Genomic DNA, 25,528 nt, shown 5'->3' on the forward strand with positions numbered 1-25,528 from the left:
AAACTATAAATCAGAGAGAAACTGATTTTTCTATTTTCTATTATGTATTCAGTTAGCATTTATTGTGTTCTTAATAACCTAGGCACAGTGCTAAAGGGTAAAAACTACTTGTTATATACATGGTCTCTGTCCTCAACAAACTTATGGTCTTACAGAGAAGAGAAATACATGAATGTATTTCAGGTATGAGATGATGATATGAGACAGGAAGTGGAGGTGTGTGGTAGCTACAAGCAGGGCCATTGGACTCCGGATTCAAGTTCTGACTCTGGCTCAGAGAAAAAGAAGAGCATGGTGAAAAGGCATTCCGATGACTTGTTTTCTAAGGGAGAATTTAGCTAAAAACAGATGGTCTGCCAGATGTAAGAAATGTGTAAGATGTAAACCAGTTTTGTTAATAACTTTAATATCAAATATCCAGACAGAGTTGAATCCCGTTGTCTCATGGCATTTTTAAATAACATTTGTTGGTTTGAAACAATACAAACAAGATCCATAGATTGTGGTTGCTGTATCTCTTAAGCTGCTTTTGTCTGTATCGGGGTTTCTCAACCTCTGCACTTACTGACATTTGGGGACCAATAATTCTTTGTTGTGAAAGACTCACCTGTGCAGAGGAGGATGCTTAGTAACCTCTCTGGCCTCTATCCACTAGATAGCACTAGATACTGGTAGCTTACCTGCACAAGTAGTGACAACCGGAAACATGTCCAAGTCAAGTTGGGTCGCTCAGTCATGTCCGACTCTTTGCGAACCCATGGACTGCAGGATGCCAGGCTTCCCTGTCCATCACCAACTCCCAGAGCTTGCTCAAACTCATGTCTATCTAGTTGGTGATGCCATCCAACCATCTCACCCTCATCTCGTCCCCTTCTCCTCCTGCCTTCAATCTTGCCCAGCATCAGGGTCTCTTCTAGTGAGTCAGTTTTTCACATCAGGTGGCCAAAGTATTAGAGCTTCAGCATCAGTCCTTCCAATGAATATTCAGGACTGATTTCCTTTAGGATTGACTGGTTGAATCTCCGTGCAGTCCAAAGGACTCTCAAGAGTCTTCTCCAACTCCACAGTTAAAAAGCATCAGTTCTTTGGTGCTCAGATTTCTTTATAGTCCAACTCTCACATCCATACATGACTATTGGAAAAACCATAGCCTTGACTAGACGGACCTTTGTTGGCAAAGTAATATCTCTGCTTTTTAATATGCTGTCTAGGTTGGTCAAAACTTTTCTTCCAAGGAGCAAGTGTCTTTTAATTTCATGACTACAGTCACCATCTGCAGTAATTTTGGAGCCCAAGATAAGAAAATCTGTCACTGTTTCCACTGTTTCCCCATCTATTTGCCATGAAGTGATGGAACCGGATGCCATGATCTTCATTTTTTGAATGTTGAGTTTTAAGCCAGCTTTTTCACTCTCCTCTTTGACTTTCATCAAGAGGCTCTTCAATTCCTCTTCACTTTCTGCCATAAAGGTGGTGGTATTTGCATATCTGAGGTTATTTGATATTTCTCCCAGCAGTCTTGATTCCAGCTTGTGCTTCATCCAGCCTGGCATTTCGCATGATATACTCTGCATATAAGTTAAATGAGCAGGGTGACAGTATACAGCCTTGACGTCCTCCTTTTGTAATTTGGAATCAGTCCGTTGTTCTATGTCCAGTTCTAACTGCTTCTTGACCTGCATACAGATTTCTCAGGAGGCTGGTCAGGTGGTCTGGTCTCCCGTCTCTTTAAGAATTTTCCACAGTTTGTTGTTATCCACACAGTCAGAAACATGTCCAGGCCTTGCCAAATGTCTCCTGGCATAAGAACCACTGATCTGTAGGTTCTCCCTGTATCCTTCACATCTTTTTTTTCTTCCTGTTGATTTCTTTACAGAAGACAATGAGTAGTTATTCCTGCAGTTTCCTTTAGTTTGGGTTTCATGAATTTCATCCCTGAAGTGTAAATTAATATCCTCTGTCACCAATTTCCTGTTAATTGGTAGTTGGATCTAGAGGCTTGATTTAAGATTTTTTTGTTTTGTCTTAAAAGACTACTTTGTAGATAGTATTCCCTTCTTCTACCAAGAGGTGCATAATATCTGTTGTCTTTTTGTAATATTAAGAAACATTGGTGGTCCTTTTTTGTTTTAAAATGTATGTTTTTGTTTAGATAAATTTTATTTTAAATAACAATCTGTGTTCTCCCTTAATAAAGGAAGGGGAAATGGAAGGTGAGGCGGTTGAAGCCATTGTGGAAGAGTCTGAAACTTTCATTAAAGGAAAGGAGAGAAAGACTTACCAGAGACGCCGGGAAGGGGGCCAGGAAGAGGACGCTTGCCACCTTCCCCAGAACCAGACTGATGGTGGTGAGGTGGTCCAGGATGTCAATAGCAGTGTACAGATGGTGATGATGGAACAGCTGGATCCTACCCTTCTTCAGATGAAGACTGAAGTCATGGAGGGTGCAGTCGCTCCAGAAGCAGAGGCTGCCGTGGACGATACCCAGATTATAACCTTGCAGGTTGTAAATATGGAGGAACAGCCTATCAACATAGGAGAGCTTCAGCTTGTACAAGTACCTGTTCCTGTGACTGTACCTGTTGCTACCACTTCAGTAGAAGAACTTCAGGGGGCTTATGAGAATGAAGTGTCTAAAGAGGGCCTTGCAGAAAGTGAACCTGTGATATGTCACACCTTACCTTTGCCTGAAGGGTTTCAAGTGGTAAAAGTGGGGGCCAATGGAGAGGTGGAGACCCTAGAGCAAGGGGAACTTCCGCCTCAGGAAGATCCTAGTTGGCAAAAAGACCCAGACTATCAGCCACCAGCCAAAAAAACAAAGAAAACCAAAAAGAGCAAACTGCGTTACACAGAGGAGGGCAAAGATGTGGATGTGTCTGTGTATGATTTTGAGGAAGAGCAGCAGGAGGGTCTGCTGTCAGAGGTTAATGCAGAGAAAGTGGTTGGTAACATGAAGCCTCCAAAGCCAACAAAAATTAAAAAGAAAGGTAAAATAAGTTTATCCATTATATTCTCAAAACCATTTTGGGATAAAGCACATAACAGTACATATGTAGATTATTTTATATTAAATGGATTTATTTTTTAAAGATTGTGATATGGTGTCAATTTTTTTAGCCAGTCTAAAAGAAGTGTTTTCAGATTGAGTACTTTAAGTCCTGAAAAGAAAGAAACCTATTGGTAGCATGAGATAATTATGACTAAATATGACTTAATTGGGTTTAGTTATAAAAAGCTAACAAAATATATCTGTAGAAGTTTAAGCTTAGGATTAATCTTAAAAATTTTGAAACCCTGCAACAAGTAAGTGTTTTATTTTGCATATAGGTGTAAAGAAGACATTCCAGTGTGAGCTTTGCAGTTACACATGTCCACGGCGTTCAAATTTGGATCGGCATATGAAAAGTCACACTGATGAGAGACCACATAAGTGCCATCTCTGTGGCAGGGCATTCAGAACAGTCACCCTTCTGAGGAATCATCTTAACACACACACAGGTAGGTGCTGGATAAACATGTTGGGGACTACAGCTTAGCAAAGGCTTAAACTTGAGTTTTAAATATCTTCTAAGCTGATTCCAGTGGGAGTAAAAGTGGTAAGACTTCTTTGTTCTTTCTTTGATACCCTTTTTGTAATCTTGATTTATTGTAAGCAAGTGGACTTATGGGCAAATATAAAGAAAATTTATGGGAAATAATCCAAATTATGTAAGGATGGTGATTCAGATAAAGATTTTCTGTGGTAGTTAACCAACCTATGATATTTCCAATCTATAATATTTCCTGAGGGACATCACCATTGTGTTGCTAAAGTTTTAACAACACTGACAAAAACTAACCCCCCAAAATCCCAGGCAACAATTGCCAGGCACTATGAGGAAGAACATTAGAAATAGAAATGTGTCCTCTGTAAAAACCATGGTTTCTGGTTGTTTTACCTCAAAGAATAAGCCATAGTTCATAAACCCAGAATGAAAAATTTAAGACACTGTCCCAGCATTTCAAACATTTGTTCATTCATGGTCCACACATACTTAATATTCTAATATTAGCTTCGTATAGACCGTGGTCAGATTCTGGAGTCACTAAAGGGGAGAACTGTGGGCTGAAGCTCTCCTGAGACTCTCTTCTGGGTTCTTACACACTTATGGTGTTGATAATTGGCTCCAAGTGCAAATAGAAACTTCTCTCACCTGATTCTTCATGCAGAATAGCTTTCTTCTATCCAGATTCTCCACCTCATTTTATATGACGACTCTTGTTTTCTCTGATGTGTTGGTTGTCTGATGAACATGATCAAGTAAGGGTTGGCCTATAAGCAGTATGCTGTGCAGTAGTGTATTTGTTAATGTGACTTAGTCACTTCTCACCAACTCCCTAGTTTCTACCCAGACTCTTGACGATGATAATATGTTTTATTTGGTAGTTTGAAAATCCTAGAGAAAAGGCAGAAGACTGGATAAAAGCAGCTGAACACATTATAGGACTGCCAAAATGGGAGTGCCTTGATGTGGGCACTGTGTCATGGTCAAGTCCTCAGCTTTGAAAATAAGAAATTTGGCTATTTACGAGTGATTTGGCAGGACTAATTCATACTAACCAAACCCTCAAGAGTCAGGAGCATAACAGAACATCAGTTTATGGTGAAGAATGCACCTTTTTATTTTGTAGATGCAATAGTATTGCATCCTAGGGGGCACCCTTGCCTGTGTCCAGATGCTGTAGCAATTGAACGGTGTCCTGGTGAGCGTGGACCTTGAGCAGAGGGACATAGTCGGTCATGTGGTACAACCTGATGAAAATTCATGTCCCACAGCGGTGTCTGCTTGTTTCCTAATTGCCATGCTTAGGTCTATCGGAGGCAGGCCTCTTTCTCCCCCTTTGGTAATGCTAGGTAAACATTGGAAATTCTTTGTTTTCAGCTTACCGTGTCCTAATAGGAATTGATGTTGCTTTCCTTCTCTTGTTAATTGTTGTTTTACTTACCTATCTGTATCTCCAGACTGTACATTTTTCATACATAAGAACTCTATCCTTCACTCTTAATCTTCAGTGTAACTAAAGAAGCAAACTGAATAAAAACATTCTTTGAAATTTTCTAATAATTGCTGTCATATCCAAACACATTGCCCTCTCCAGTATTCTCAATCTCTGGGAAAATCATTTCTGCAAATGGCTGGTCCCATTTATAACATTGTGAGTCTTCCTGATTCCATTCTCAAAGGTAGCCTGCCTTTGATTTTGGTGTTTGAGATGACCTTGCTGTTCACTTCTTACCCACGATTACAGATGGTGATGATAATAACCTATGAAAACAGTACTGTGTTCTGCTGTCAGCTTTATCTCTTTGTTGTGAATATTACTTGGTCATAATATTTCAAGTGCAGTGTTCAGAATATAAAGTGGCTAGAGAAGATCTTCTAAAGTCATGTTACATTATGAGGCTACTATGGGAAGACATATTAAAAACAATAAGATTATCTCAGTGAAAGGAAAAATAAAACAAGAAAAAAACCAAGAAATATAGAAGATATAAGTGAAAGTGAAGTCGCTCAGTCGTGTCTGACTCTTTGCGAACCCGTGGACTATAGCCTACCAGGCTCTTCTGTCTGGGATTTTCCAGGCAAGAATACTGGAGTGGGTTGCCATTTCCTTCTCCAGGAGATCTTCCCAACCCAGGGATTGAACCCAGGTCTCCCACATTGTAGGCAGATGCTTTACCGTCTGAGCCACGAGGGAAGTCCATAGAAAATATAGTATTAGTTCAAAAAATATTTAAATATTCCATGAGTTAACATTCAGATCACAGAATATTAGATATGGATATTTGAAAACAGTCTATTTAAATCACATAACATAAAAGGCAATATACTTTTAAAGCCTTTGGTAAATCTCTACCTTATGAAACCAAATTAAAATAGAAAACATGTTATTATATTTTTTTTTTTTTAAAGAAAAAGTTGGTCAATATGGACAGCTCACTGGTTCTGTATATATAATTTCAATACAGTAAGTTTTGATGTGTAGAAGAATCTTGAGTCAAATGACTATTAATTCTGTGACCTCTATTAAGGTTTAAAAGATGTATTCTGTATTTTCTTAGATGGGTTGAAACAGGTATTTCTATTAACCTTTAATCCATAGTGATCAGAATATTCACAAAATAGGGATAAAAATGATTTTGTATTCAAAGACAGCAGACTCAAAATGGTAATTAAGAAAAACTAAACATTTGGCATGTGTTTTTAATATTTTGAGATTGGTGTTATAAAGTCACCTGGGCTTACCCATAGCTTTTGGAGCTATTCTCAGGCATGGTCAGTGAGATAACCAGGGTCCAGCCTCATGCTGCAGTTGTGCCACACATTGAGCTCTGAAATTAACCATGTCCTTGTCTTTCTGTTATGTCCTCCTTTGTCCAGGTACTCGTCCTCACAAGTGCCCAGACTGTGATATGGCCTTTGTGACTAGTGGAGAATTGGTGCGGCATCGTCGTTACAAACACACCCATGAGAAGCCATTTAAGTGTTCCATGTGCGATTACGCCAGTGTAGAAGTAAGTTCAGTGTAGAAGTTCAGCTCCTTTTTGGTTCCTTCTCTTAAGAAGATCCTGACTCCTGTGTGAGGGTAGTTCATATCCTCATAATACAAGATAGAGTATCTTACTAGATTACTACCACTCCTCCTCCCCACCACTAGAAAGAAAGATTTGTAATGAGTGTGAAAGGTTTACCCATTAAAAAAGAGTACTAATCCACATGTTACAGGCAAATTCTACCAAACTGCAAAGAAACAAGTCACTATACCAAGAGTATTTTAAAAATGGAAGATTTTCTCACCATAATTATTTGAGGTTACCTTGTTACCAAAACTGGATTCAGTTCAGTTCAGTCGCTCAGTCATGTCCGACTCTTTGCAACCCCATGAATCGCAGCATGCCAGGCCTGCCTGTCCATCACCAACCCCTGGAGTTCACTCAGACTCACGTCCATCGAGTCGGTGATGCCTTCCAGCCATGTCATCCTCTGTCATCCCCTTCTCCTCCTGCCCCCAATCCCTCCCAGCATCAGGGTCTTTTCCAATGAGTCAACTCTTCGCATGAGGTGGCCAAAGTATTGGAGTTTCAGCTTTAGCATCATTCCTTCCAAAGAAATCCCAGGGCTGATCTCCTTCAGAATGGACTGGTTGGATTAGGATACTTCTAAAAAGAAAACTGTATGTTTTTCTCACAGAAAAGCCAAAATTTTAAATAAATTAACAGACCAAATTTAGTAATAGAGTATTACTAAAATGTGATTATTAAATAGAATATATCTAAAATGCAAGAGTAATTTAACATTAGGAAATTATTGGTGTGTACTACATTGAGAGATTAAAGAAAAACCACATGATCATTTCCGTAATTGAAAAACTATAAAATTTGATAGTTGATACTGTTTAAAGTTCTAGCAAGTCAAGTGTAGAAGAAAATGTTTTTATTATGAGAAGTATCTACTGGCAGCCTATAGTAAACCCAGTCTAAGTAACTTTGAAACAAGATACCCATCACAGTTAGAATTTCAACATTGTATTTAAAATCCTAGATAATAGCATAAAATAAGTAATGAATTATAAATGAAAAGACAAAACTGTCTTTTCTTACAGACATATTTTCTTACATAGAAAATCTAAGAGTTGGCTGAAAAACCTAGAGCATTTGAGTTCAGTCTAGTGGTCAGATCCAAGGTGAATACACTGGAATTAATGACTTATTTTATGCAATACCTATACTAGAAAACAGGTTCAAATTCTAACAACAGTAAAAATGACCTGGGGGTAAACTGAACAGCAAAAAGCACCTGATACCTATAAGAAGAAAATGTCTCAGAATTTTCCAAAGGACATTAATAAATACACATGTCAAGTTGATTCTGAATTTCAACTGGAAGTGTATATATGAATGACTAAAAAATTTTTGAAAAGGGAATGAAGGGCTTTTGCTGTTGGCTACTGTAAAACTATATGATAAATGAAGACAGTGTGATATTGGAGCCAGAAAAAAGAGTTGGCTGAAAAAGAATAGATCCTATGGTGTACAGGAATTTAATATGTGATAAGTCCTAGAACTGAACTGTAGTCCTAGAAAGAGAATTGTTCAATAATATTGTTGGAACCATTCTTTAGCCTTAGAGAGTGTGTGAAATTTTTACTGTGTAGAAGTACAGGGGGATTTTAGTGTAAAAATTGGAACACTTAAAAAAAATGGAACACTTTTTAAAATTTTCAAGTCAAATGTTAGTATTTGAAACCCTCCTTAGAGTCACTCTTTTGTTGGAAAGATACCCAATTGAAGATGAAAAGCATAAGTCCATAGGGAGGAAGGTGAGAGGCCGCTGGTGCCTGGCCTGTCTGGGAAGTGCTGTTGAAAGAAAGAGAGACTGAGGAGAATTAAAATGCACTTATAAACTTGGATTCACGTTTGTTAGCAACTTGATCCATAAATAAGCATGAATTATTTTAAAACTATTCTGGAGAATTTTAGACATATAAAAGAAGTAGATAGAATAGTATATCACAACCCCATGGACCTATCACCTAGCCTAAACAGTTAATAGTAACTCATCTTGACTCATGCCCTATCCATTTTACCCACTTCCTTAGATTATGATAGGGATTTTAGAGGCAACAGTTAAAGAGGAAGAAATACTGTCCTTTAGACTTTTTCTGTTACGAATTTCAGTTTCCAAAACCAAAGCTTTTGGGCTTGACCCACGGTGTTCATGTCGTAACCTATGTTAATACAGGTTTAAGAGGTTTTGTTGCTTTTTCAGGTCAGCAAATTAAAACGTCACATTCGCTCTCACACTGGGGAGCGTCCTTTCCAGTGCAGCTTGTGCAGTTATGCCAGCAGGGACACATACAAGCTGAAAAGGCACATGCGAACCCATTCAGGTAGGACTTCTCCCTTGCTTTCATTAATGAACCACTTTTTAGTGGATCCCATGGCACCCTGGGAACCACCACATACCCTCATTAGTTACCCAAATGGAAACGGGCATGAGAATAGTATATAATTGACACATGTTCTCTGGCATACCTTCAGAATTCATTGCTCTGAATATACACCAGAGCATGGAAATTTTTTACTGTTAGAAGTCTGGGTAGATTACCTAACCCAGCTTGTCAGTTTTTCAAAGTACAGTCTTTTTCTAAAAAGAAAAACTTGCAGGTCCTCCTGCTATCATCCCATCTGTTCTCCTCCAAAGGTAAGTACTGCTGTAGAAACTACTCTTATTAACATGAAGGACTCTGTGGCAGAGCTGGGCAGAGCAGAGGTGGTGGCCACAGTTTGGGACTTCTTACTCATCTCTCAAGATAGGCCTGAGCCAGGCAGTGGGCCTGAGCCTCATCCTTCCTGAGTTAAGAACTGTAGATCCTCTGTGGCTTGGCATATCTGCCGCCTGGTAACCCTTCAATTAAATGGTAGTTATTTAGTCATTTCGTCTAATTTGTTCATTCTGTATTTTTTCTTTGAAGGGGAAAAACCTTATGAATGTTATATTTGTCATGCACGGTTTACCCAAAGTGGTACCATGAAGATGCACATTTTACAGAAGCACACAGAAAATGTGGCCAAATTTCACTGTCCCCATTGTGACACTGTCATAGCCCGAAAAAGTGATCTGGGTAAGTCAACTAGTGGCAAATGAAAAATAAATTTTGACAACTCTATGAAGATAATGATCACAGGTTACTTCCTTTTCTGACTTTGTGAGTTTTGTGTGTTGTGAATGGCCTGCTATTTAATAAAAGTCATTGCTTATGCTATTTTTTTCTGTCTCTTCTTTCTCTTACTGAAGCTACACTACAAAAGTTTTTCCTGACTATAGCTCATCTATAAATAAATGGCAACTATAATGAGAGAAAAGTGTATTTTTAATTAGTAGCCTTCATTGGTAATGTTAAAAGTCCCCAAATAGAGAAGTAACATAGTATGGTTTGAACTAAGGTCAGTCCACTTCAGTTTGGGGGGTTTTTTCCCCCAGAATATTTGTACTTTCTTTAGGTAATTAGACTGTTATATTGATTTGGTGATAGCTGTAATTGTGTACATAACTAAGCTACAGTTAATATAAAGGCAGAGTTTACTGGTAGAAATTTTAGGATAAGGTCACCTGAATTTATCCCTTTGTGTTTCTTATTTAAAATAGTTAAAAATACTGCCCCAGTCTGCTCTGTGTCCAAAATGCACTGCTCCCTACAAAATAATAATGCATTTAGATAAATTGTACCTTTCAGGTTGTCTTTATACTTTTATTTTACTTTTTTACTTAATTGATCTTCACAGCAACCATATGAAGTCATCAAGGCATATTTATTCGAGCTTTGTAGGTGATAACCAGGTGTCTTGACCAAAGTGTTACAACACAGCTTATGAGGGGCAAAGCTGGACTTAGAGTCTTCGGGAATCCTCTAGGGCTGCTTCTCACACTGGGGCATGTATAAGTACCCAGGTCATATCAGGAGCATACCAAACCAGGTCATAAACCTGACTGTCTTTCTGCAGCATTGGTTTTACTCAGAAGGTTTTGAGTAAAGTTATACAATTGAACTAGTATCTTAAAACATTTTTACATTAATATGACTATATTGAACAAACTGCAGACCAACATAAAACATTTTTAAGATGAAACTGTGAGCTTGAAGTAGAGGCCATTGGATTCCACATAAGATCCAGTGGGTCATGTGTCATCCTACTCTGGTGTAGAAAGGATTTTAGAAAAATTTAAGTACTGTTCTCAGATAAACGAAAGAGTTTTACTGTTCTTACCATATAGAAACTAAAACCTAAACCAGTAATATCTCATGGCACCGTGTTAACTGTTAGGCCACTGTTTGGATTATTCGATTTTTTAAATTTATTCACTATCCTGATGCAAATGAAAACCTTGAGTGTTTTATACTTGCATGATAACCTCTTCAGTTCAGTTCAGTTCAGTCGCGCAGTCGTGTCCGACTCTTTGCGACCCCGTGAATCACAGCACGCCAGGCTTCCCTGTCCATCACCATCTCCCGGAGTTCACTCATACTCAGGTCTATCGAGTCGGTGATGCCATCCAGCTATCTCATCCTCTGTTGTCCCCCTTTCCTCCTGCCCCCAATCCCTCCCAGCATCAGAGTCTTTTCCAGTGAGTCAGCTCTTTGTATGAGGTGGCCAAAGTACTGGAGTTTCAGCTTTAGCATCATTCCTTCCAAAGAACACTCAGGGCTGATCTCCTTTAGAATGGACTGGTTGGATCTCCTTGCAGTCCAAGGGACTCTCAAGAGTCTTCTCCAACACCACAGTTGAAAAGCATCAATTCTTCGGCACTCAGCTTTCTTCACATCCATACATGACCACTGGAAAAACCATAGCCTTGACTAGACAGACCTTTGTTGGCAAAGTAATGTCTCTGCTTTTGAATGTGCTATCTAGGTTGGTCATAACTTTCCTTCCAAGGAGTAAGCGTCTTTTAATTTCATGGCTGCAGTCACCATCTGTAGTGATTTTGGAGCCCAGAAAAATAAAGTCTGACACTGTTTCCACTGTTTCCCTGTCTACTTGCCATGAAGTGGTGGGACCAGATGCCATGATCTTCGTTTTCTGAATGTTGAGCTTTAAGCCAACTTTTTCACTCTCCACTTTCATCAAGAGGCTTTTTAGTTCTTCTTCACTTTCTGCCATAAGGGTGGTGTTATCTGCATATCTGAGGTTATTGATATTTCTCCTGGCAATCTTGATTCCAGCTTGTGTTTCTTCCAGCCCAGCGTTTCTCATGATGTACTCTGCATGTAAGTTAAATAAGCAGGGTGACAATATACAGCCTTGACGTACTCCTTTTCCTATTTGGAACCAGTCTGTTGGTCCATGTCCAGTTCTACCTGTTCCTTCCTGACCTGCATACAGGTTTCTCAAGAGGCAAGTCAGGTGGTCTGGTATTCCCATTGCTTTCAGAATTTTCCACAGTTTATTGTGATCCACACAGTCAAAGGCTTTGGTGTAGTCAATAAAGGAGAAATAGATGTTTTTCTGGAACTCTCTTGCTTTTTCCATGATCCAGCAGATGTTGGCAATTTGATCTCTGGTTCCTCTGCCTTTTCTAAAACCAGCTTGAACATCTGGAAGTTCATGGTTCACGTATTGCTGAAGCCTGGCTTGGAGAATTTTGAGCATTACTTTACTAGCGTGTGAGATGAGTGCAATTGTGTGGTAGTTTGAGCATTCTTTGGCATTGCCTTTCTTTGGGATTGGAATGAAAACTGACCTTTTCCAGTCCTGTGGCCACTGCTGAGTTTTCCGAATTTGCTGGCATATTGAGTGCAGCACTTTCACAGCATCATCTTTCAGGATTTGAAAGAGCTCCACTGGAATTCCATCACCTCCACTAGCTTTGTTCGTAGTGATGGTTTCTAAGGCCCACTTGACTTCACATTCCAGGATGTCTGGCTCTAGGTGAGGGATCATATCATCGTGATTATCTTGGCCGTGGAGATCTTTTTTGTACAGTTCTTCTGTGTATTCTTGCCACCTCTTCTTAATATCTTCTGCTTCTGTTAAGTCCATACCATTTCTGTCCTTTATTGAGCCCATCTTTGCATGAAATGTTCTTGGTATCTAATTTTCTTGAAGAGATCTCTAGTCTTTCCCATTCTACTGTTTTCCACTATTTCTTTGCATTGATTGCTGAGAAAGGCTTTCTTATCTCTTTTTGCTGTTCTTTGGAACTCTGCATTCAGATGCTTATCTTTCCTTTTCTCCTTTGCTTTTCACTTCTCTTCTTTTCATAGCTATTTGTAAGGCCTCCCCAGACAGCCATTTTGCTTTTTTGCATTTCTTTTCCATGGGGTGGTCTTGATCCCTGTCTCCTGTACAATGTCCCAAACCTCTGTCCATAGTTCATCAGGCACTCTATCTATCAGATCTAGGCCCTTAAATCTATTTCTCACTTCCACTTATAATCATAAGGGATTTGATTTAGGTCAGACCTGAATGGTCTAGTGGTTTTCCCTACTTTCTTCATTGGCAATAAGGAGCTCATGATCTGAGCCACAGTCAGCTCCCAGTCTTGTTTTTGCTGACTATATAGAGCTTCTCCATCTTTGGCTGCAAAGAATATAATCAATCTGATTTCAGTGTTGACCATCTGGTGATGTCCATGTGTAGAGTCTTCTCTTGTGTTGTTGGAAGAAGGTGTTTGCTATGACCAGTGCGTTCTCTTGGCAAAATTCTATTAGCCTTTGCCTTGCTTCATTCTGTACTCCAAGGCCAAATTTGCCTGTTACTCCAGGTGTTTCTTGACTTCCTACTTTTGCATTCCAGTCCCCTATAATGAAAAGGACATCTTTTTTGGGTGTTAGTTCTAAAAGGTCTTGTAGGTCTACATAGAACCGTTCAACTTCAGCTTCTTCAGCGTTACTGGTTGGGGCATAGACTTGGATTACCGTGATATTGAATGGTTTGCCTTGGAAACGAACAGAGATCATTCTGTTGATTCTGTTACAAGCCGCCTGCACTTGTAATGATAACCTCTTAGACCTTACATAATAAACTCTTTATGAGGTAGTTAAGGAGCTGTCAAATAATAGTTATCTGCCCAAACCATTCCCAAACAAGTTTGTGTTCCCTCTTTAAAGCAGGTCTGATTTCACATTAATATGCAATAATTAAGATTCATCACCTTGGGACACAGGAAGGCATGGCCTTTGGAGGCAGACCTACCAGATCAAGATTCACCTCCAAATACTTACTGTTCTAATAAGGTGTTTTTTTTTTTTTTTTAACTGATAATATAGGAATAATTCCAGCCTTACAGAATTATTATTGTAAATATTTAATAAAAACATAAAGTCTTTGACATTAACTGTTAGGTCTCTCTATCTGAGGAGCAGAAGTTGAGTCTAAGAATTATTTTAAATGATATATTTATGTATAAAAAGTCTTCATATAGTGAACATGTGTAGGGAGTAAAAAAATACGCCATCCCTTTCTCTTACCTATTTCCGTTCCCCAGAATTGGCCCTCTTTAAGTTTGATGTGAGGCTTCCCTTGTGGCTCAGTGGTAAAGAATCCACCTGCCAATGCCTGGAGGAGGAAATGGCAACCCACTCCAGTATTCTTGCCTGGGAAATACCATGGACAGAAGTGCCTGGTGGCTGTAGTCCATGGGGTCTCAAAGAAGTCACTATTTAGCAACTAAACAACAACCAAAGTTGGAAGTGATAGCACTTTGATTGAGCCGTAAATTCTTGACCCTAAACGCAGCTGGCTCCTCAGTTTCCAGCTGTTTGTCCTCATCAGCTGTGTCCCGTTCATTCCACAGATTCTTGAGCACCTGCTATGTGGGAAGTCGTATGACAGTAGGGTAAATCATTAACTTTGTTTAAACCTCTAATCTTCCTTCCCTTTTCTCTTTGCCTCCTTCGTCTCAGTATGTAACCTCTTTTCTTACTTTAGATACACAGAAAATGCAGCAGGTTGAAACTTCAAATTTCCTCTTTCCAGATGTGTAACTTACCTGCATTCATCCTCTTTCCCCATCGGCTTCTAGAGACCTTGTGTCACTCTTTGTGTCTGTGGCCTGCCCTTTGCCCTGATCCCATTCTCCTGTGTCCTGGCAACATTTACATGATCAAGTATTGCCTCTTTACCTTCATTTTCAAGTTCTCCTTAATCTTTCCCCTCAACTCTAAATGTCCTTGCCCCCTTGCAGACAACACAGCTCAGGCTTCAGCCCTGTTCCACTTACTCCTTGTCTCAGTAAGTGGCTCCACCATCTGCTCAGTTTTCCAAGCCAGGAACCTGGAGGTCATTCCTGATACCCACCTTTCTCTTCCTCACTCTGGTCAGTCACTAAGTCCTGTTGATTCAGCTTCTTAGGTCTCTCGTCAGGTCCCCTTCCCTCCATACCCACTGCCATCTCCAAACTACCACCTTCCCTCACCTGTTGAGTTTTAACATCTCAACTGGTCTCTCCATGTCTGTTTTTACTCCTTTTTTTCCATTTTCTATATAGCAGCCAGAGTAACTATATTCAGAAGCAGAAAGAAATGTGTTCTTAACTCTTTGAGATGTTTGTGTTTTCACAAGTTGGCCTGGGCTTTGTGTTTTGCTTTAAGGTGTCCACTTGCGAAAGCAGCATTCCTACATTGAGCAGGGCAAGAAATGCCGGTACTGTGATGCTGTGTTTCATGAGCGCTATGCCCTCATCCAGCACCAGAAGTCACACAAGAACGAGAAGCGCTTTAAGTGTGATCAGTGTGATTACGCTTGTAGACAGGTAGGAACCTTCATAGTTAGAAAACAATTGATGTCTCATCAGTGTTGGGTTTTATCAGAGGGTTTTTATGTATACCTTATATGAAATTAAGTCCAGGACTTGAGAGAAGGGAAGAATTTGGTACTGGGGCCTGATGCTTGGGAGTGATCTACAGAAGCAACAGAAGTGAGTGTACCTGCTAGGATTTGGGGAAGCAGTTTTGTACCCCGATCAGGTTTACGTTATCCTCTCAGCAAGCGGTTCTGGGCCTGGACCCTTGGAAGAGAAAGGTCTTTAGAGTTACGCATGCAGGTGGTGGGGGATAGCAGCCCTAAGACAGGATCTGAGACTTTCCTTCACCTCGTTCTCTTGCAGGAGAGGCACATGATCATGCACAAGCGCACCCACACTGGGGAGAAGCCTTATGCCTGCAGCCACTGCGACAAGACCTTCCGTCAGAAACAGCTCCTTGACATGCACTTCAAACGCTATCATGACCCCAACTTTGTCCCTGCGGCCTTTGTCTGTTCTAAGTGTGGGAAAACATTTACACGCCGGGTAAGAGTCAGAACTTGACTTCCTCCCTTACAGTTCTTGATACCATCCATGTTCTTGATCTTCTGTTGCAAAGCAGGGCAGTTTTCTCCATTGAGATTATAGAGATAAACTATCATTTGGAAAGGGTCAGTCATTTCCACCCCACCACATCACACATGTCCATGTGTGAACCTTTCCACTGATGGGGAACTCAGTATTTTTAACAGGTCCGTCTTCACTTGCTGCTGCCGCCAAGTCGCTTCAGTCGTGTCCGACTCTGTGCGACCCCATGGACTGCAGCCTACCAGGCTTCTCTGTCCATGGGATTCTCCAGGCAAGAACACTGCAGTGGGTTGCCATTTCCTTCTCCAATGCATGAAAGTGGAAAGTGAAAGTGAAGTCACTCAGTCGTTTCTGACTCTTCGTGACCCCATGGACTACAGCCCACCAGGCTTCTCCATCCATGGGATTTTCCAGGCAACAGTACTGGAGTGGGGTGCCATTGCCTTCTCCCCTGCCTTCACTTAGGGTCATGTTAGTCAGGTCTGCACAGGACAGGGAGCTTGGTCTGATTCTCCCCTGCTCAGAGGACCTAACCCCATTTTCTGAGCAGCTCTCCTCTCCCACCCACCCTTTTCTCTCTCTCCACCCACTCCAGATGGAGACCATTTTCCCTGAAAAGGAAGAGTATGTTCAGGACACATTTAGCAGACACGAGAACATTGAGACTTAATATGGATAACCACCGCCCAATTGTTTTTTTTTTTTATTAAACTAAAAGAGAACTTCCAATTTTAATCTTACCTTTTTTAGTAATGTGAACGAGAATTTTGTTCCTTTTGTTAGAATACTATGGCAAGACATGCGGATAATTGTGCTGGTCCAGATGGTGTAGAAGGGGAAAATGGAGGAGAAACGAAGAAGAGTAAACGTGGAAGAAAGAGAAAGATGCGTTCTAAAAAGGAGGACTCCTCTGACAGTGGTAAGTGACTTTTGTTTCTTGAGTTAGTTAAAAGTGGCAGGTTTTGGTGCAGTGTTTACAGTGTATTTATGTAAAGACGTGCTGGAATACAGAGATAGGCCACTCTCTCGTGCTTCCTTTAAACCTCTAATCTTCCTGATGTGTGTATATATTTACAACAGCAGTTAGCTTATTCCCAGAGCAAGTTTTTTTTTTTTTTTTCCTTATGGTGTTCCATTGCTTGATAAGATATGTTATGTTCAGTTAAAGCTGAAGCAAAATTAATATCTTTATACTCAATTTACTCAGATTAGTGATATTCTAAGGCCAGCAGAGTTTCTTTTCTATGTTCATAGCTTTTACATTTAGGAAGCTGGTCTAGATTTGAGCAGTGAATCTAATGGACATGAAGAAGGTTGCTTAAGCATCCTGACCAACTTCTGGTTTGACTGCCTGTGTCAGCCTAGCCTTGAGATGTGTTGATCAAATCCATGAAGGTCAGCCTTTCTCTTCCTACCTTAATCTCCCCATTTATAATTTAAAACTTTGCCAGTTTTCCTAACATTGATGTTCTTTGGGGTGTTAGTCATGAAATCCAGGCAGAAGGTATATGTGTTGAGGTGCTAAACTCATGAAATGGGGTGGAGAACAAGAGTGTTGGTAATGTAGGAGTCACATTTGATGAGACAAACTCATTCCAAAGTGTGAGGTTTTATAATGTGGATGCTTGGGTTACTGGCACCTAGTTGAGAAGGCGCATCCATGGCTTCAGTGTTTGAGACTTGTGGAAAAGGGTGCAGAGGAGTTCTGTTTTGGGGAAGGTGCTTACAGATGACGCCTGATGGATTTCTGAGAAGCTCTAAGTTTGTCTTCTACATTGCTTTGTCAGAAATAGTGGGAAAGGAAATGAAATTTCTGAAAACTGAATATATGTATCACTTTATTGGTTTTATTATAAAAGTTGTTTGTGAAAATACTAGGTCTTTTATATTTAAATATATAAGAAGTCCCTTTTGGTTTTTTATCTTAAAAAAGCCTTCACTTTTCTATTCAGAACTTTTTATGGGGGAATATTCATCTAAGCATAAGAGTAATTTAATTTTTGCTGCCTTCTCTAGTGGAAAATCTTGGGTTTTAAGTGAATGCCTCCTTTAAAATGTCACTTTGCTTAACTTTCTTTTTTCACTTTAATTTTTATAAAAGCACATCACACACTACTGAGAATCATTGTGGAATCCCTTTGTTTGGTAAAGAAATTGAGTGGACTGTTGGGAGGTGCCAAGTAATGTCAGTGGGCCTCAAGAACCAGCAGAGATGCCCAGATAAACTTGAGCTTCAGGACACCTGTAGTAGCTCTTGGCTGCCGAACCTTCTCCAGCCACAGACATGCCTTTTTTCTCATGGCACTGCCATGGTCACTTCCGTGGTTCATCTCCCAGCTAGACCAGCTCCATTCTCCTAATTGTACTTTTACCAGAATCAGCTGCACAGTTTAATGAGAGTTCCTAATAGGTTTCTATGGTTCCTCCTTTCGTCTTCTGCACTGGAGAAGACAGGAGGAGGAGTTGCACAGCTTTGGGGCCTGTTGTCTCTTTATCCCAGAATGTTTGGACTGGTGAAGGCCAGAATCATATATGTTCCCTCCCAGAAGTTCTGCCTGTTGGTCATCAAGAGAAATTGACCACCAGAGTCTAATACTATTTTCAAGGCTTTTAACCAAAATCTCTCCAATCCAATAAGCTTTTGACCCTATTAACTTTGTGTGCTTCTCCCCCTGCCCCCTGCTCAGTTCTGACTGAATTTGTTTAGCTTTCTAGGCGTTGGGCCAACTTAGGCAATAGGGGGCTTGAATAAGTTCAGCAGGGAAGCATGTCGTTCTTGACACGCTGCCACGTACCAGTACGTTCCCCACATTTTCACTTAGGATTTCAGTCACTTGACAAGGCTTTTTGTCCTGACGATCAGGCATTTACCCACAGATTTCTAAATTTAAACATTTGGTGTGAGCAAAAGAGAATGTGCTTGTAACCTGTGCTTCTTGGAGGAAGGCAGGCAGGATATCTTTTGTGCCATGGCAGTGGGGGAGGGGTAGCAAGAGCTCTTCAGTTGCCTACAGATGTGGGCAGCAGAACACCCCTAAACTGTGGTTAGTTGTGCCTTATAAATCACTTCAGTTTCTCCGTTTCTATAAAATGAGGGTAATACCTCTTACTTAATGAAGCCTATATGGAATAATGGAGAATTTTTATAAACTCTGATGTCTAGTGTAAAAAGCATCTGTGATGATGTGGTAGAATGTAAGTTGCAGAGCACAATTACAGGCATTATCTCTTTGTGATCCTTGAGAGTGCTTTAGAAATTACACAAGGAAACTGAGGTTCAGTGTGGTTATCATCCTAGGTCACACACTTAGGAGATCTGAGACTCAAAACTGTATTACCAGGCTCTTCATCAGTGTTCTTTCTACGATAGTTCCCTCTCCTTTTATGTGGTAATTGCTTTAGGGAGAAGGTAAGGGAGTTAGGAGGACCTACTAGGTTTGGGACAGCTGGGAATTAAATTCCAAAATTTGACCTCAGCACTTTTCCTAGTAAATGGGGCCTCACGGTGCTTCAAGAACTTTATACACACAAACACACACACATCTTCCACCACTCTTCAGGGGTCCATCTCAGGCTTCGTGTCCTGTTTTATCTGTGTATAGTAGGTAGAGGGAACATTTGTTTCATTTTCAGCTTAAAACACCACTTGGTGGGGGCATTTATATAACTGGCATAAGTTGGAGTTGCCTTTAAGAATTTGAAACTCAATATTTTGATATCTAAAGCCAAAAGAATATCCAGTCCACATAAAATATGAATAATGGTATCCAAGTTGATTTGCTTATTAACTTAGCATTAATACGAGCTTACTTTGTTTAGTGCTGAAAACAAAAATTCCAGTGAATGGAATTTTTAAATGGGCTGTTAACGATGAAAATAAATATTTAAGTAGACTTCACAGAATACGTGATTATTTGTGTGTTGCTTTTCCTTCCACCACTCGTCTCCTTGCCCCACCCACCACCTCTTCTTCCTGATTTCATGAGAAGAAAATGCTGAGCCAGACTTGGATGACAATGAGGATGAGGAGGAGCCTGCTGTGGAGATTGAACCCGAGCCAGAGCCCCAGCCAGTGACCCCAGCCCCACCACCTGCCAAGAAACGGAGAGGACGCCCCCCTGGCAGAACCAACCAGCCCAAACAGACCCAGCGTAAGTTGCTTGTCTCAGCTCAGTAGGCTGGCATCCTCTCCCAACATGTGGGGAAGCCAGACGGGTCCTTGTTCTTTGGGTAGGTGGGAGCTGAGCCATGAGAACAAGTTAAGGTCACACTGGGAACAAATTCTTAGGAAGCAGTTTTTTAGTTTTTTATTGGGGAACATCTGAGAAAGTCTCTAGAGGACTGTTAAGTTTCAGCAAGATAAAGTCCAGAGTTGAAGGGTGCTTTCTATGAGATGGGTACTGTCAGTGTGGGAGGGTTTTACAAAACAGTTAGAGTCTTACCTGGCAAAATTGACATGGTAATGAATGTAATGTATAAGAGCCAAATTTTAAAGGATGGAGGAATAAAGGGATTTCCATGATGACAGTGTCCCTCCTAAGAAACCCAGACCCATGGATTCTGTTGCTGGCTTCCTGATTTATGAGAGGACATTGGGGAGCAGTCCTGTACTGGACATGGCCCTTGTAATTGCAGGCTCTTGGGAGTCTCAGGTCTCTGTTCTATTCATGAATCTCCTAAAAGCTGGCAATTCTCTTTCTTTCTTCAACAAATGCAGCGTCCATCTGTTTTTTTTTTAGTATGTTCCTTGAGCCCCATGTTGAAATGTCTTGTTACAGTGGGGTGGTTGGGGAACTATTTGACCTACAAAGATTTGAGTGAACCAACTGGTGGTAGGACCCTCGGTGTTGGACAGCTTCAGACGCAAAGATATCAGGTTCTGGAACTTCTCTGGAGGTTCAGTGGCTAAGACTGCACTCCCATTGCAGGGGGCCCCAGGTTCGATCCCTGATCAGGGAACTAGATCCTGCAGGCCACAGCTAAGCTCGTGTGCTGCAACTAAGACCTGGCACAGATAAATTTGTTAAAATGTCAGGTTCTTTTGCTGTAGGTGGGTCATCTCTAAAACAGACCTGCCTACATCCTGCACTCTGAAGTATACCTTGTCTTGTACTGTCTGCATTTTTTGCCTGTGTCACACTGACTATTGTGAAGCCCTAATTTATGAGATAAAGGAAAACTTAAGATTTTTAATACATGATTTGGGAGGCATATGAAGAGGAATGTCAGTGCTTTGTTTTTTGGTATTATCTAGAGTATTTGGGCTTTGTGTATGGCCACATTATAGGTTATTAAATCTTTTTTATTGATGTTCTCTATATCGAAACTGAGGCTTTCCTGTGTTGCTCACTTTCATTTAGTGTCAAGTCTGAAAAGACTCTTGCAATTCTTGGGGGCTTTAATGGAGCATTTGTTTTCTTCATGCTCTTCTTTGCCAGCAACAGCCATCATTCAGGTCGAAGACCAGAATACAGGTGCAATTGAGAACATTATAGTTGAAGTCAAAAAAGAGCCAGACGCAGAGCCTGCGGAGGGGGAGGAAGAGGAGGCCCAGCCAGCTGCCACAGATGCCCCCAACGGAGACCTCACGCCTGAGATGATCCTCAGCATGATGGACCGGTGATGGCGGGGCCTTGCTCCTTGCCGGGACTGCTCTGGGCTGTGTTTAAACGGCCTGCATCTTAATTTTCTCCCTTCTTTCTTCTTTTGGCTTTGGGAAAAGCATCATTTTACCAAACATACTGAGAACTAAAACTTCAAGGATGATGTTAGAAAATGTGATTTAACTAGAACTTGCTGTTTGATGTTAGCAAATCATGGAATGTTCTGAGTCCCTGAGGGTTTACTGTGAAGTGCTGAGGACAGTGTTCACGCCTCCCTGGTTTTCTTAGCTGGAAACAGAGACATTGAACCCTCTCTCTTGCAATGGTAAACCACTCCAGAAACCACCACCGGGTTTCCCAGAGTTCTTATGGTCTTCTTCCCAGGAGAGTTTTTAATTGTAAATGCAGACTTGGGAAGGACTTAGACTTTTAAACTGGTTTTTGCTTTTGCTTTTCCCTGACTCCCTTTGCTTGGAGTCAGCTGCACACCAGTAGTATGGCATGCTACGATTGGTTTCTGTCCTGAAGACTTTGCCTCTTTCTTGGCAAAGTTTCTGGTATGGTCAAGCTTGTAAATAACTTTTTTTACATTTTAATCTTTTCCATTAATTACGAGGTTGAAAAGAAGTGCAGTGTAAGAAAACCCAGCATTTTAATTACTTGCAAATTAAGTTACTACAGACAGTAGTTTGTAAACGTTGACAAGGAATTGGATCACAATCATGTCGCAGAACAGCACCGAGACTGCTGCCCGCTCGTGACGGACACCCACATGGAGCATCATGATTCCAACCCATGGAGCCAGCATTTGAACCTTGTACAATTAACTTTCGGTTATGATTTCCCATCTACATTTTCTTTGCTTTGTTCGTAGCTGAGTTTCGTGTTTTGTAAATCCTCTCTTGAAGCAGAAGGGTGATTATGAGTGGGTCACAGCAGCTCTTAAAAGCTGGGCCAGGAAATTTCACTAGGTCAGTAATTTAAACTTCGGATCTTCAAAAAAATAATAATGTGAAGCAAAACCAACTCAAAGTGATTCTTGCACATGAACTGTCACATGTTTAAAATGTGTTTTTAGAGAGCCTCAGTCTTGCTGATTTCAAACACTTTTTTCTTCTGTGTATTGCTTTTAAGAGAGCCATCAGTTAGCTATCAGACTCTAGGTTGATGCATTTTGTACTTAGCTGTACTGTGTGATATTTTTCATTATTTTAGGACGCCAACATGAGACCTGTAATAAAATATGTAATGGGGTTGAAAGCTGGGGAGGAGGATCTACTGCTGTACAGCTAATAAATCATAACGGATTAACAAGTGCTCCGAACACCCCCACTTGTGTGATTCCTGCCTAACCAGGGGCCCAGAGGGGTCTGTGTGCATAACCTCAGACAGCGCAGGCCTCTTTCAGAAGCAAGCTGTGCTTCCAGGATGACCACTTCTGTCTAGCAGATGGGCGATGATCTTGGCAAGTGATGGAATATTGAGGGCATCCTGCTACAGGTTTTAATGCTCCAAAGTGTATGAGTAGAGATGTGAGTCTATATAGCTGCCAGCCCCCATGATCCACGTAAAGAGTGGATTCCCTGTGGTAGAGCAGGTGGACCACAGAGCTTAAAGACAAAGGGGCCAATGGGAAGCTCTGGCCTCATGATCTCAGCACAAGAATTCCCTGGTGGTAAAGTGGATAAGAATCTGCCTGCCAATTCAGGGGACATGAGTTCGAACCCTGGTCCAGGAAGATTCCACATGCCACATGGCAGCTAAGCCTGGCACGACAGCTACTAAAAGCCATGCACCTAGAGCCTGTACTCCACAAAAAAGAAGCCATTGCAATGAGAAGCGTGTGACCCTCAACGAAGAGTAGTCCCCACTCAACCACAACTAGAGAATGCATTCATGCAGCAACAAAGACCCAGCAGAACCCAAATGTAAAAAGATTAATAGTAACTTTAAAAAATTGGCTCATGGAGGACCGGGATCAATGCATCAAGCTTTGCTAAATGCAGGGGAACAGAAAGAAACTGGGCCCTAGAGAAGTTCACTTGAAAGGGGGTACCGATGTGCCACTATCAGACTGTGGGGAGAGACACCTAAAGAACATAGCTCCCTGTTAGCACCTGGGAAGCAGGATGGGAAGGGGATGCGTTAGGAAGTTTCTGTATTGGTGAATTTCCATCTTGCTGTTGTCCATTTCTGGGCAGATTGCTCTGGCAGACCCATTTTAGGTGAAAGCTTTGGCCACACATTACAGGGTTTTTTGGTTACTGAAGTATAGTTGATTTATAATGTATTACTTACTGCTGTCCAGCAGTGTGATTCAGTTATATATGCATTTTTTTAAAATACTCCTTTCCATTTTGGTTTATCATAGACTATTGAATATAGTTCTCTGTACCATACAGTAGGACCTTTTTTTTTTAATCCATTCTATATATAAAAGCTTAACATCTGCTAATCTCAGCCTCCTTCTCTGTCCTTCCCTCTTGGCATCCGCCAGTCTGTTCTCCATGTCTGTGATTCATGGATAACTTTATTTGTGTCATATTTGAGATTCCACATATAAGCGATATCATATGGTATTTGTCTTTTTCTGATTTACTTCACTTAACATAGTAATCTCTAGTTGCATCCATGTTGCTGCAAGTAGCGCTTTTCATTCTTTTTTGTGGCCGAGTAGTATTCCATTGTGTATATGTACCACATCTTTATTTGTTGATGGACATCTAGGTGGCTTCCATGTCTTGGCAATTGTGAATAGTGCAGGTATGAACACAGAGTGTGTGTATGTGTTTGAATTATAATTTTGCCCAGATATGTGAGCAGGAGTGGGATTGCTGGATCAAATGTTTTTTTATGATGGCCATTCTGACTGTTAAGAAGTGGTACCTCACTGTAGTTTTGATTTGCATTTCTCTAATAATTAGTGATGTTGAATATCATGTGCATATTGGCCATCTGTGTTTCTTTGGAGGAATGACTTAAGTCTTCTGCCCATTTTTGGGTTGGATTGTTTAATTTTTAATTGTTGTATGAACTCTTCATATATTTTGGAGATTAAGCCCTTGTCAGTTGCATTATTTGCAAATATTTTTTCCATTCCATATGTTGTCTCTTAGATTTTTTATGGTTTTCCTTTCCTATGCAAAAGCTTGTAAGTTTGATAAGGTCCCATTTATTTAGTTTTGTTTTTATTTCTATTGCTTTGGGACACTGACTTAAAACATTGGTACGATTTATGACAGAGAATGTTTTGTCTATGTTTTCTAGGAGTTTTATGGTGTCTTGTTCTGTTCTAAGTCTTTAAGCCATTTGTGTTTATTTTTGTGCATGGTGAGAGGGTGTTTTCTAACTTCATTGATTTACATGCAGCTGTGCAACTTCCCCAGCACCACTTGCTGTAGAGACTTTCTCTCATTGCATATTCTTGCCTCCTTTGTCAAAGATGAATTGACTGTAGGTGTGGGCTTATTTCTGGGCTGTCTCCTCTGTTCCATTGATGCATGTGTCTGTTTCTGTGCCAGTTTTGATTACTGTAGCTTACAGTCTGTATCAAGTCTAGGAGGGTTATGCCTCCTGCTTTGTTTTTCTTTAGGACTGCTTTGGCAATCCTGGGTCTTTATGGTTCATAGGAATTTTAGGGTTCTGTGTCCTAGTTCTATGAAAAATGTCATGGGTAGTTTGATAGGGATTGCATTACAATTGTAGATGGCTTTGGGTGGTTTGGACATTTTGACACCATTTTTCTAATCCAAGAGCAGGGGATATCTTTCTATTTCTTTGAATTATCTTCAATTTTCTTTATTAATGTTTTATATAGTTCTCATCATATTTAAGTCTTTCACTTCCTTGGTGAAGTTTATTCCTAAGTGTGTTGTTTTGGGGGGTTATGATTTTAAGAGGTATTGATTTTTGTACATATCCTTTCTGATGTTTCATTGTTGGTGTAAAGAAATAACAGCCAATTTCTCTATGTAATCTTGTATCCTGCTGCCTTGCTGAATTCATTTATCAGTTCTAGTAGCTTTTGTGTGGAGTCTTTAAGGTTTTCTA

At 40.5% G+C, this 25,528-nt stretch overlaps 1 protein-coding gene across 6 annotated transcripts in view; it reads left to right on the top strand.

The window, feature by feature from the left end:
- Positions 1 to 22,802, top strand: part of CTCF (CCCTC-binding factor) — a 45,562-nt gene extending 22,760 nt beyond the window's left edge. For 4 of the 6 annotated variants that reach the window (XM_061387591.1, XM_061387590.1, XM_061387593.1 and 1 more), the window contains 10 exons: positions 2,198 to 2,987; positions 3,328 to 3,498; positions 6,423 to 6,556; positions 8,811 to 8,931; positions 9,517 to 9,666; positions 15,136 to 15,296; positions 15,651 to 15,833; positions 16,659 to 16,794; positions 19,865 to 20,026; positions 21,314 to 22,802. In XM_061387591.1, the coding sequence (XP_061243575.1) occupies positions 2,207 to 2,987; positions 3,328 to 3,498; positions 6,423 to 6,556; positions 8,811 to 8,931; positions 9,517 to 9,666; positions 15,136 to 15,296; positions 15,651 to 15,833; positions 16,659 to 16,794; positions 19,865 to 20,026; positions 21,314 to 21,498 (2,184 nt within the window). In that variant the 5' untranslated portion in view covers positions 2,198 to 2,206 and the 3' untranslated portion in view covers positions 21,499 to 22,802. The other 2 variants (XM_061387595.1, XM_061387596.1) reach the window with 2 other exon arrangements.
- Positions 22,803 to 25,528: the final 2,726 nt, after the last annotated feature.

The sequence above is a fragment of the Bos javanicus genome, chromosome 18 (assembly GCF_032452875.1).
Source record: "Bos javanicus breed banteng chromosome 18, ARS-OSU_banteng_1.0, whole genome shotgun sequence".
NCBI classification, from domain to species: Eukaryota; Metazoa; Chordata; class Mammalia; order Artiodactyla; family Bovidae; genus Bos; species Bos javanicus.